Source organism: Periplaneta americana, chromosome 1 (assembly GCF_040183065.1).
Source record: "Periplaneta americana isolate PAMFEO1 chromosome 1, P.americana_PAMFEO1_priV1, whole genome shotgun sequence".
Taxonomy (NCBI): Eukaryota; Metazoa; Arthropoda; class Insecta; order Blattodea; family Blattidae; genus Periplaneta; species Periplaneta americana.
Window position 1 is genome coordinate 130,320,948 of NC_091117.1, and position 14,110 is coordinate 130,335,057.

General features: G+C 33.6%; 1 protein-coding gene across 4 annotated transcripts in view; it reads right to left on the reverse strand.

Annotated features, from left to right (window-relative positions):
• Atg18a (Autophagy-related 18a) overlaps positions 1-14,110 on the reverse strand; it is a 53,291-nt gene that overhangs the window by 19,623 nt on the left and 19,558 nt on the right. For 2 of the 4 annotated variants that reach the window (XM_069827399.1, XM_069827421.1), the window contains exons 6-9: positions 13,903-14,076; positions 11,420-11,527; positions 9,452-9,588; positions 1,215-1,280 (exon numbers count right to left, since the gene is read on the reverse strand). In XM_069827399.1, the coding sequence (XP_069683500.1) occupies positions 1,215-1,280; positions 9,452-9,588; positions 11,420-11,527; positions 13,903-14,076 (485 nt within the window). The remainder of the gene's footprint in view (positions 1-1,214; positions 1,281-9,451; positions 9,589-11,419; positions 11,528-13,902; positions 14,077-14,110) is intronic. The other 2 variants (XM_069827408.1, XM_069827415.1) reach the window with 2 other exon arrangements.

The following is a 14,110-nucleotide window of genomic DNA, read 5'->3' on the forward strand; positions in this document are numbered from 1 at the left end:
TTCTGTGGCAGATGGACAATCATGAGACATCACAACACATTTTTTATTAACATAAGGTTTCACTCTTGAGTTGGATGGACAATAGAGTGCATGTAGTGTCTATTGGGAGGGTTTTCTAGGCCTAATCACAAGTCTCCAAATTCTAACTGTAGATAAACAGATCACAACATGAATCTTGTAAACCATGTGCTGATGTGTAAATTATGATTAAGACTGTTAACTGTATCAAAAGAAAAAACAGACAATATTTTGTTAATAGTCTTAATCGTCACAAACACACCAGCACTTACTGCAGTCCATGTGACTCATTTAACCTATTGTTAGATTTCAGAGACTTGTGAATCACGCCTAGAAACCCTTCCAACTGACACCACATCCACTCTAGTGTACTTGGTGACATTCTTAGCTTTTAGTGCCTACACATCTGACATCTAGTGATCAGTAACAAAAGGAGCAGGAAGAAATAATATGAAAGAGGAGACGGAAAGGCAGACAAAGAGAAAAACAATAAGAAAAGAAGAGAAAGAAGAAACGTGATCTGACAATATTACATTTAGTACTCTCAATTAAATGTTTAGGTTTTCATACTCCCTAATTTTGCTTCTAAGAGACTTCTAATCATGTCTGGGTCTAATAAATATATTCATGACACGCATGACAATACACCTGGGTCATAAAAACATTACTAAATGTCAGTAGAACAACAATGCTGAGAAGACAAAAAAGACCAGAGACTTATGAATCTGATTTTGAAGTGTAAAAAATGGCATTAAGAGAAATCACAAAGAACAGCAAGTATTATGGATTCTATTGGCAGTACCAGATTCTTTCAATTACAAATTGTATACTGATTTATCAACTAATATCATCCCATCTCTAGAGAGAATGTGATATGAAATATATACACTATCTCTCATTTGAATTAACTGCTTTTCCTGTAATGAAACTTCATAATATTGTTTAACAATAACTGTGAAAGGTATTAATCACAGCAAATGTGAATATTTAGAATATATGTATCTTTCTCTTAATTTCTTCTGTTTGGAAGACAAACATAATCAGTAGGAGTTGCACTCTGGACAGACTGTAGAGATACCAGCTTCAGAAATATAAAGTTTCTTATATTTGGCATCATTAGAATTCCTAAAGAATAAAGTCATCAAGTATGTTATTACATTATTGAGTTGCATAGTGATGATATGCTCCAGACATACCAACAGTACCTGACATGGAGCCCGGAGAGCAGCCTTTCAATATTCCAGCGTAGCTACTTATGGAGCCTGGAGAAGAGGGCAACAAAACAAAACACGATGTGTCAGTTTATAAATGGGTCAGGAAATGGTGAATTTGGACAGGTTTGGATAAGGGCCATGTTTTGAATTTAAAATAAATTTCTACTTCTCTTAATATAATTTATATACATTTAAATTACACAGTAAATCAGTGGTATTCAACCTGGGGCATATAAAGATATCTTTAAGAACATAAACCTAAATACAGTAGAACCTCGATTATCCCTCTCTTCATTAACCAATCATTGGATTATCTGATGGTGACTGAATCATCTGTTCCACTACAAACTACACTTGAATCAGAGGAAACCTTCATGAGATTTTTGAAGCAAAATGATAACACTTCGTTCCTGGACATAGTTTAACTTCCAAGAATTAGAATGAAGATCAGAAAAATTTCTGGCAATAATGTTCAGAGAAAAGTGACACAATTCTTTAAAAGAACATAATAATAAGGCTAGAACAAACAACAGATTATCTGCCCTTTTCGGTTAACCATTCCTCCTCTCCCCTTCATTACGACAGATAATCGAGGTTCTACTGTAAATATATTATTTCATAATAAACACCAAACAATCAGAGCTAGAGTTTGGATTATCCACAAAAGGGTTGAATTTAAGGGCATGCAATTTGGATTGCCACTTTTCTATCTCTCTTTTATACATTTACTGTCCAGAGAGCTAGTTTTATTTTATTTCACATAGTGTATTGGAATGTAACCAAACATTACTAAAAGGAATCAATGTTTTCCTTAATAATAATCTTTTAACAATGCAATGAACTTACTTCGAAATATCGTTGGAGTAATAAACATATGAACTCCTTCATATTACCTTGTTCACTGACATTGCTGCTGCAACTAAAGGAAATGGTTGTTAGTTTTACGACTCAAAAATACCAAATTTAACTCTGGTAAAAACTTCCAAAACACTTTGCCTAGTCTTGTTCTTTCAATTTTATTATTGCAAATTTAGCTTCAGAATTTCAATAAGTCACAATGGACTTATTTCTGTAGTCATTTTAAGTCGGGTATAAATATCTGCAAGCTTAATGACGTGTCAAGTCGTGATACATAATGTAATACCTTGTTTCTAGGAATCAATCAATCCTCTTAATGTATCCAGCTATTTGCTGACAACATAAAGTCCACTTTAGTCTCTTCAGTTCTTGTTTTTCATGACAAATGAGGGGAATTTTGATCAGTGTTCATTAGAGATCCCTGTTGCTAGTAGCCAGAGTTGGGGTGTAGTCCATATATACTGCAGAGCTGTCTCTTCTGCAACTGGTACTGATGATCTTAATTTATTTCTTTTGTGGTTTATGGATGATCAGTATAGAAGAATGTGTTCCAGATCTTCATCATGATTATTACACTACAGACAAATAGGATTATCAGAAAGGTGAAATTGGTGTAGGTACAATTGTGTGACAATGTGATCTCTTCTGGCTGCTTGTTAAAAATGTTTGAACATGTCTAGGCAAATTTTTGTACATTTCCAGGTCATTTGGTTTCTTTTTTACGGACTGTAAAATTTTTCCTTTGTCAGAAGAGAGACAATTGTTGATCCATAGGTTTATAAAATGAGACTTTACTGAAGCAAAGGCACTGGGTAGACATATCACTTGAAGAGGTCTTGATTGCAAATATTGTTTCTAGGAATAATGATCATTATTTAGTACTTTTTATGGAGGAGGGGCCCAAAGGCTTGCATCACAGTCTGAGGCTTATTGTGCTTACTACTCCTATAAGCCACAAGCAATAGTGTACTGGTCTTCCATTCAGGCAGTCCAGGTTTGATTCCCGATCAGGTTGTAATGGAATCTGCAGTGGACAAAGCAGATGTTGCTGAGGGGTTTCCTTGAGGTACTCCATTTCCTCCTTTCATTTCACCAACACTCTCCACTTTCCCCTTATTTCATCTATCATTTACAATAGTTAAAAATAAGTGAAATCTTGAGAGTTGTATAGGTATCTGATGTTGACATACAGTCATGATACAGTGAAACCTCTCCTTACGATACCCCCAAGATACGGACACTCCTCATATATGGACATATTTTTATGTCCCAACTAAAATAATATAGAAATAATGATAAATTTAACTCTCGTTTACGGATACTTTCAGACACGGACATGGACAGCTGTTTCACAGTCCTAAAGTTTGCTTTACCTCCTGACTGCGGACAGAACCTGGATGTTTTGTTTCGAGAGACATGGCACCTGAACGTAAAGGTTAAAACGAAAACTGTAAATTACAGTACTGCATAACTGTAGACCTAGAATAAAATTGCATGGCATAGAACTGTATTTTCCTTTTTCGGTCTTATCTACTGTAGTTCAAAGTTGCAAAGAATTTACTGTAGTATAGTATACTGTATTTAGAATTAAAGTAATACATTTCGTTTAAAGCATGAAGGGCTGCATTATGCATATTATAAATTTACTGTTAGATTGGGGAGCCTCCTTCCCAATAAAGGACATCTTCCCAGATGCGGACAGATCGTTATGTCCCTTTAATGTCCGTAAATGAGAGGTTTCACTGTATATGCATGTAATACCTTGGGGCCATGGGCTCTGGGGCTTATCAGGTACTCGTCTGACTGTCAGGGCTGAGGCAGGATGGTCCACCTGTCAATATCAGATTCACAGGCCCCACATCTCAGATTTGGATGATCACTGCAAGACCCACATTGGACCAATGGGTCTGACCCTCGAAAAGCCAAGACACTCCTATCGTAGAGATATTTATTGGAGTCCATAGGATCACATTAATCCTGCACATATAATGATTTGATGTCATCTATCGATTCAGTTATACAACATTGTTTTGACAGAGTCAGCATTTAAATGCCCCCCTGGCCCCCCACATCCTCCTCAAAACTATGTAAGACAACGCACATCATCTTGCTGCATCCTGTGTTGACCTCAAACTATTGAATCATGATAAATGAAAGTTGAGATTAATGGCGAAATTAGCCTTGGGGTCCAATGACGAAAATTGGCCAGCATTTGCTTTCAATAGGTTGAGAAAAAACCCCAACCATGCAATTTGTTTAAACTAGGATTTGAACCCAGGTCAGCTACATAGTTTTGTAGTCAAACATGGTGGCCACTCAGGGTGCGAATTAACGGGGGGGGATGGGGGATTTAGACCACCAGTTTGACTTTAAATTAAAATAAAACGTGGAGGAAATGTTTGTTGACTTCGTGTCCACTTAGTTAGCTCTGTAGTAGCGCATCTACCTCCAGATTAGCCAGCCTAGGTTCGATTCCCGGCAGGGTCAGAAATTTTCATGTAAAATTTCTACCTCGGGACTAGGAGAGATGGCGGTGCACAACTTCTAATCACTAAATTGTGCACCAATATGCTTGGGTTAAATCCCAAATCTCTCCGCAGTGCATATGAAGAGAAGACATATGTCACTGTTGATAGTGATTCGTCCATTGAATGGGGACATTAAGCCTGACTGCCCCCTTGGTGCTATTCAATAGGAGTAGGCTACATGCTGGCACAGAGTTTCCTCTTCTCCCTTCATCCTCATCCTCACCCATTCCCTACACTACACTACACTTACACATACACATACACTCACCTAGTACACGACATAACTCTTCACAGATACACATCATGCATAATGTGGCCTGCCGAAGTGGTGTGAAACTTGAAAATGGGTCGCAGTCCTGTCATCTATTCGCAATACGCAGAACCCGAATCACGCAAGTGAAGTAGGTAGACATTAGATACACTCACAGTGCAATTAAAATAAAATTCGATAAATCTCGATCTGTGATTTTAGAACTGCTTCTTCCAAACAATAATCATCATCAATAGTGTTAAGAGCCCAGTGTTGGTCTCAGCATCTTCTTAAGGTTTTCCTTCCAAGCTATGTTTAACCACACTCCACCAATTCTTTATACACAATTTCTTTACATCTTCCAACACTCATCCATCCACCGAGAATTGGATCTTTCTACTCTTCTTTCTTCTAATTTACACTTTATTGTTTTTTAACAATGTCTTCATTGTTCATCCTGTGAATATTATGTCCTGCCCATCTCAGTCTGGTTATTATTTAGATAACTATACTAGGTGAATTATACAGTTTCTTCCAAAGAGTTAATAATGAAGATGTAACTTCAAATCTCCTGTCATTCCCACCAACATGTTTCTATAAGCAGCCTTCTGTGCACTGATATGTCAAAATGAAAAACAGGAATCACTTGAACCCAAAACCAATTATTATCCTCACACTCAAGAGATTCATTCCCGAACTGAGGTGTTGGCATGCCACAACAGTATTAAATTTGCTAAAATGCATTTATTTTGTCCATGTAATTAATTTTTATGATAGAAAATAATATAAATGTTATTCAATACCTTCAATCACCTTTTCTCATTTCAAACTTATTATTCAATTTACTGTGTTGAATGTAATTAATTTAATTTATTTTAGATGTAGATTATAAGACTATGCAGAACTTTAATTATGTACCAACAACTCAGAGTAAAAAGCTGAAAGGAAATGATAACTGAGGGAACATGGGATGAGAGGGAGGGAAGAGGTGAATACCACTGATACAAACTACTGAACTTTTATACTAATCAGAATGCCTGTACTACGTAAAATTTGTACTACAGTAATGCTACTATGATATAACATTATTAGAATCATTAAGTAGAAGATAAAACATACTCCACATAAGGGTCATTCCATAGTAACTCACGTTACATTTATGAACTGATTAGATATAAGCCTACTAAAACAAAAAATAAAGGAAGTTTTTTGTCTTATTTATTGCATTTAAAAACATTCTTCATGCATTAACCAGTAATCGGGAATATAATTAATTATTTGTGATTTATTGATGAAACAGTTGTTACATTTTGTGTAGCGTGAGTTACAACAACTATTTCATCAATAATTAATCACAAATAATTAATTATATTCCCGATTACTGGTTACTGATATGAAGAATTCCTAAATGCAATAAATAAGTCAAAAAAAACTTTCTTTATTGTTTGTTTTAGTATATCTAATAAGTTCATAAATGTGTCTGAATGTAACGTGAGCTACTTTGGAATGACCCATAAGCAAAGATGTGAAATTAGACATTGCAGCTAAAATGATAGTTTGAAACTTCACAAAAAAAAACATTACTCATCGCTATATATCATAAAACCGAATTAATCTATAATAAACAGGACATAATGTGCAAATAGTAACTACAATTCAATATTTGATGCTTTTCAGAAAAATTTTTGTGTTTTCTTGGATATACATATATGAATTCTGCTTAATATGAGATTAATTATTTTAATTTTATGCTAATATATATATACAATGAACTTAACTTTTCATGGCCAAAGGATATTAAATAGGTTTGATTAAAAATAGAGAAAATAGAGGGAAGGATTCTTATTGTGTGAGATTTAAAAAATTTTTTCTTTCTTGTCTCTAAATAGAAATGTATAAAGAAAGAAAGAAACTAGAAGAACTTAACTACTGTTCAGAATGTAAGTTGTATGGCATCAATGTAGCAGAGGGAGCTGCAATATACTCAAACTGCTTCATTACAAAGCGTGCCATATTAAATTACTGTAGCAAGGCACCCATCAATATTACAACTATTTACATGCTATGAAGCTTATTCTCATGAAGAATGACTGGATTAAAACTACAGCAATACCTACACTTAAATTACAGTTTTTAAAAACAATCCATCTTAAAAACAATACTAAATTAATTGCGTCATGTTTCTCATAGTATTTATATGCAAAACACAACAAAATAATGAGAATGTGCATTCAAACCTCTCATCTTTGAAAATACTGAACATAAAAGCAAACTGACATTATGGACACACAGCTAGAGGTTCCTACTATTTCAGTGTTTAGCCTAACATCACATTCATAAATAAATACTATTCCATAATATGCATTTCAATACATGCTTCCAAATTTTTTCCTGAACAACCTTGATCAATAGTGGATTCAAGTCAGCACACTGGTACTAACATAGGATTAAGAAATTGTTAAAAAGTAACTTATTCGTATATTATGAACATTTTAAGATAAATATTTAACGCAATTGTCAATAATAAATGAATATCAAATAAGAAACTTTATTTTGAATTTGAAGCTCACTTATTTAACAAATCGTAATTATGTCTTTGCAATTTGTCTGGAAGATTTCTTCTCCTTCCTATTTTTGAAAATGCATGGGAATACCTGGCAATTCAGTGCATCTGATGCATTTACATAATCAATGTCTGAATGATCACTTTGTATGTATTCCTGTAATTTATTCCAGCCATTTCCTTTTTTTTTTTTTAAACTACCTTGAAAAATAATGTAGTTAAATTTTCAAGGCTATTCTCTTCATAAATTATAAAGAAGGTTGTTTAGTATAACATTCACTATAAATTAATTATTCAGTCATTAACTGTACATAGTCAAACATTCAGAAAAGATTCATATTACGATGTGATGTGAAGTTTAGAAATTATTAAGTAGAATAAATATAATTATGCATTGTTCAAAACCAACATGGCAATTTGGTAGATTTTCTTCCCGCTTCACTATTTCTCAGAAACTGCAATGCAATGAATAACCTGGCAGGGTGTGTATAATATAAATATGAAATTTAATTTAAAACACAATTGGTTTTATCACTCTCATTTTAAGAATTATAAGAGTTTTGTAATACTTGAGTAAACAACGTGACAGAAATAAGCAACTCTAATACCAAAAAAGTGATATCAGTGCATACCTTCTGTCTGTGTCTATGTCTTTACACTTGCCTGCCCATCAGTTCAATTACGATTTTAATTAAGTATTCAGCCTTTAAAATCTTACATATTTTGAGTTCAAACTAGTGTGATTCAGGTTTGTTTGCAATAAAATAATAATAATAATAATAATAATAATAATAATAATAATAATAATAATAATAATAATAATAATAATAATCCTTTTCGTATTATTGTATCCTCTGATTAGAAAGATAATTATAAATCCACCTCAACTTTATTCTGTCCTCTTATATTTTTCACTTTTATCAATCATATCCCCTTTTTCTCAAGTCCTTCTTGATCTGGTCTATTCTTTTGATTCATGGCTTACCAATTATTTTCCCCTTGAAATTTTAGTATATTCAACACTCTCTTTGGTATTCTTTCTGCATTTATTTTAATATTAAGAGATTCTCAAATGGTTTAATTTTTATTCAGTTATTACAATTTTTTTTCTCTAACATACCTTGTATAAATTTAATTTCATCTGTCCACAATCTATTTATATCTTTCTTTCCCTGTCCTCTTGTTTCAGAAAAGTATGGTGGAATGGGTTTACATCTCATTTATAAATTTGAACACTTCGCCTTTTCTTATTTAAATTAGAATTTTAAAATAAAAACTAATTTCAGGTTCAAAATAAGTAAACATTTTACCTAGTTTCTTTCCAGTACCATATGAAAACGTGTTCAAAATTATTTGTTCTCAACAAACAAATTCTTAGATAGCTTAAACAATATCCTTAAATTCAGTTCTCTTGAAATAACAAAACATTCATGACGGTTTTGTTGTCTCTTCAGAGAACAATATAGTTATTCATGCATTTCTGAAACGCATTATAAATATATAAATATTTACACAACGAATACCAGTATTTTTTTTAGTTGATTATTTAACGATGCATCAAGTACGAGGTTATTTAGCATCGATGAGATTGGTGATAGCAAGATGGTATTTGGTGAGATGAGGCCGAGAATTGGCCATAGATTACCTGGCATTCACCTTACAGTTGGGGAAAACCTCGGAAAAAACCCAACCAGGTAGTCAGCCCAAGCAGGGATCGAACCCATGCCCGAGCACAACTTCAGACAGGCAAGCAAGCGCCTTAACCGACTGAGCCACGCCGGTGGCTAATACCAGTATTAGAGTTAGATTGTTACATTATATTATACACCACGCCATTTACAAAAAATGACAGAAACTTACACTCATGGTTTGATTTAAGATAAATTTATCATAAAATTATAATTTTAATTATATGAAGCACTCTAAATTACTTTTGCAGACTAGTTTCATTCATTATGAAGAGAATAACTTCAAAACAAACTTCCCACCTTCACCACACAACAAGTTATAAAATGGTCACCTGCTGTGGTAGCTGAGTTAACAACAGGTTTTGGTGACGAGTGAGAAACAAGACCTCCGGATGTTGTGTGTTCATTGGTCATTGCAGCAGATGAAACAGGGGGCAGTTCCACAGTCTGTTCTGGTTTCCCATCCAACCTACAAGTGCACATCCCATAAGTGTAAGAAAGCTAAAGTGTTTTTTCAGAAACAGTACAGTACATCCTCTCTTTTATTATTTTCTGTCTTTACTAAATTATTATTTGTTTGATGATGTGCTACTGTTTTACTTGGCTGACGATAAAGCCATTTTTGATAAATCTGAAAACAATCTACAAAGAGCAGTTAATAAACTTGACAATGTAGCTTGAGATTTTAGTCTGAGAATTCCATAATCTACAACAAAACCAATGACACTTCAAGGAAAAATCACGTACGTTAAATGTAAAACAATTTTAAATATTACACTTAAAGAACAAGTTTCAAAGGATTTAAATGTATCATTGTCTAAAAGAAGAAATAAACATGAAATTAACAGGTTTCAAACAATGTGTTGAACAATATGAAGAATATTGAAACAGAGAACCTTGAAATACACAGAACTGAACCTCAGCACAGTGATGGTAGTGTCTATGGCGACTTCTCAAGTGAGAATTGTACATTAAATCGAAATTATGAAAGAAAACTCAATTTAGTCAAGATGATCTGATGGCACTTTCAGATATTTGAAAGTTGAGAGTATATTAAATTTAATGGAAAAATTTGAAAACAAAAACAGGATTGGTAACTAAATATATTTAAAATGTCACCAGAAAGATTCTCTAAAATTACATTAAATTACCTTACAAACTCAGATGAATTCTGTTAAATTGAAAACAGGTTAACAAAAATTAATGATAAGCAAAGTATTGGTAGTAATTTTCCAGAATATATGGAGGAAAGAGAAAATAATGCAATAAGTGCAATGAGTCCTCTTTGACGAGTGACTACGGAAAAAAAGAGCATGAATAATGATAGCATTAATGATATTAGCGCTGATAGCATATGGCAGTGACAGTAAATAATGAACATCTCGGTAATGGCTCCATGTCATTTTTTTATTTTTATTTACTGTATTAATAGTCCCTTTAACTGGTAGTTCATATCAAATCACAACTAGTCTGCAGTTTACTGTTGAAAATGCTTGTTGTTGTTGTACTGTGCCTATTATTTCGTAGTAACTGGGATAGAATCAGGCCTTTATTTAATTGAAAATTCAGCTGAAGAAAACCACGGAAAAAAAAGGACCCTCAACCAAACTGGTTGGCACCAGACATCGAATTCGGGATCTCCTGAATATGAGTCCAGTGCATAACCACTGAGCTATATCACTTGGTTGGCTTTATGTTACGTAAACTTAACAAAGCAAATTAAATTTTTTCCTTCTTGCCCTCTTGCCTTTAAATAAAAAAGACTGACAAATATTGTAAGTACTGATATTGAGTGCTGGACTCATAACACTGCAGATCCAAGTTCGATCCCCGACATACCCCAATTTATGATTTGTGTTGGGCAAATCCATAGTTCAGGTAATACAAGAGTTTTCCCCAAGAGCACCAGTTCACCTAGAGTATCCCAACAAATCTCCATCACCTCATCTCATTGCATGTTTAGCAGAGACCACACAACTCTGTCGGTAAATTATTGGTCTACACAACTGGCTTCATATTATGTATGGATGAATGATAAACAGTGAAGTACCCGCCATCAGAAAGAATAAATAAATAATAATAAAATTAAATTAATAGATAAATTTATGTACTTTTGTTTCTTTAATTTTATGTTTTAAAATAAGTTAAAGTGGTTGGTGGTGATGATGGTGATGGTGATAATGATGATGAGGAGGAGGAGGAAGAACAGTGGCATGTCTTAATGCCATATACATTTGTAATTCTTACACCTGAATTCCATTTAAAATCACAAAATATATAGAAACACTAAAATAACGAACCTATGTTGTTTCAGAAGTGTGCAATCTCCTCCTTCTGTAGTATCCAAATTGTACACATATAAATAGCCATCAGCTGACGCCACCAGAAGACGTAAAACTTTCTGGATTCTGACAAAATAAAAATAAGAAATCTGATTATAATTTCTAAATACAGTAACAAGAGCTTGTACATATCTTACCTTTTCAATTTATTACAATATGAGTATTCTGAATGATCGTTATGAAAATAAACTATTTTGTTGCAACAAAAAATACAGTATTTATTTACAAAAACTTCCCTCGTTAGAGGGCTGTCACATGGACGAAGTGATATAGACAACTAGAAAATTTATAACAACATGACAAAGATCTAATATAAAACAATAGCTGTAATATATTAAAAAATCTACAAAAAATAACAGAAATTAAAGAGTGTGGTTTTGTTTTACACAAAAATATTAGAATTTATAATTACTGCCAAAGAAATGGTTTCTTAATGTGAAAATAGACCCCTTAAATGCAGCAATTGCAATATCTAAAAGATATAACTGCTGTAGATTTTTTAGTTGGGTTTTTAACGATGCTGTATCAACTAGTAAGTTATTTAGCATCAATGAAATTGGTGATAGCGAGATGAGACCAAGGTTTCTCCATAGATTACCTGGCATTCATCTTACGGTTGGGGAAAACCTCGGAAAAAACCCAACCAGGTAATCAGCCCAAGCAAGGGTCGAACCCGCCCCTGAGCACAACTTCAGATGCAGCAGGCAAGTGCCTTAATCAACTGAGACACGCCAATGGCTTCTGTAGAACTTGTGAAGTCCAAATTGCTTAAAAAATTTGGGTCTAATACGATGTAAATTTATACAATCTCTACGTGAAAGAGGGTGTACACATTACATTTTGATCTCAATACTTTAAATCAGTTCCATAATGCATCCTGAACTTCAAACCTAAAAAATCGACATTGTCATCGAATTTTTATTGATTAAGATGATGAAGTATTAAGTGTGTCATTCTGCATTTTTTTATATACGTACATTTCACACAGATTAAGAGATAGAGGTACCTAATGAAATCAAAATCTATAGTATATTATTTATATATCACATATTCCTAAAGACTAAAATCCTTATTTATTGTTAACTAATCATTACATTTCATGAAAATATGTATAATATATATTTGTAAACCCACAGTTGTAAAAATAACAGTTTTTATTTTGTTTATGACAAAAAAAAAAGGGGGGGGGGGGGAAAAACAAATATTTTTCTAAAAAGGTTTTCACAAATTAATCTATCTTGGCATGACTTCCTTCAGAATATGAATAAAGACACAAATACAAGTATAAATTTACATTAATTAAAAGTATTCTGCCCCTTTCAGAAAGGTCTAAGGAAAATTAGCAAGTATCTCTCATCATGTTTTTTAAATAGGCTATTTAACAACACTATATCAATTGTGAGGTTATCTATAGTACTGGCAGAATTGCTGATAGTGAGATTGTAAACAATTCACCATGAGATTATCTAATATTCACCTTACAATTCAGGAAATTTCGGAAGAAGGCCAATCAAACAACCAGCCCAAATGGAATTTGAACACACGTCTAAGTGCAGTCTCAGAGCTAAATTTCTGCTCACTAGCCCCCAGTGGTCTCTCACCTCTATTGTTGAATTGGTTATTTAATGATGCTGTATAAATTACTATTTTATTTAGCATCAATGAAGCTGGTGATAGATAGCATTTGGAAAAATGATGCCGAGGATTCGCCATAAATTAGAGTCTGGCTGGGCAGAAGAGAAGGGCTACTGGTCTGCTCTGCCAGATTAAATAAATAAATGTTGTTGTTGTTGTTTTCTAATGCCAGGCGTTTGACAATAAAGTCATTTGACCTCTTGCACTCCAATATTTTTCAAAGATATTATCATGACCAGCCACTGAAGCACAGATTTTAAATAAATAAATAAATAAATTATTATTATTATTATTAAATTACATGGCATTCAGCTTATGGATGGGGAAAACGTCGGAAAAAACTTTGACAGTTAATATAATCAGATCGAACCCATTTCTGAGGCAAATGTCTCTGCTGACTGAGCAACACTGGTGGCTTCATTCATATTAGAATACAATTTGTTAGTCATCACCACCACTGAACACCCTACCATCTGAGATAATGAATTTCACTTTCCATGTGCTTATATCTAAAAGATTCAATACAGTCAGATTAGCCAGACTCCAGGAAGGCCCAAGTGACAGTACTGGAGACACTGCAAACAAATCAATCAACCAAATCCAATTCTACTTACTATGCAACACTTTCCAAATGATAAGGAGATGACACACAATGTATTTTACTTGAACTACAGAATCTTTCTCATGTACATTTAATGCAGAATTAGATATCCTGAATATCAGTAAAAACACAGTCAATAATAAAAGCAGTTTGTCCAGAAAAGTAGATATAAATTATACTACAATAGAAATATATCAGCACTCACGTGGTGATCGCACAGACATTTCGTAATCCTTGGAATGGAAGATGAACAGATGCAAATGCTCGACCCTGGTTAAAAACATCAGTCACTTGGGATGGAAGGTAATTGGCTGAAGCAGAGACAGCTTTTGTCAAGTAGCCCATCCATCCTTGATTCTCCTCTGGAGCTTGCCTTGGCCTACAAAGATTGTAAAGTGTGCAACCAGCTTTGT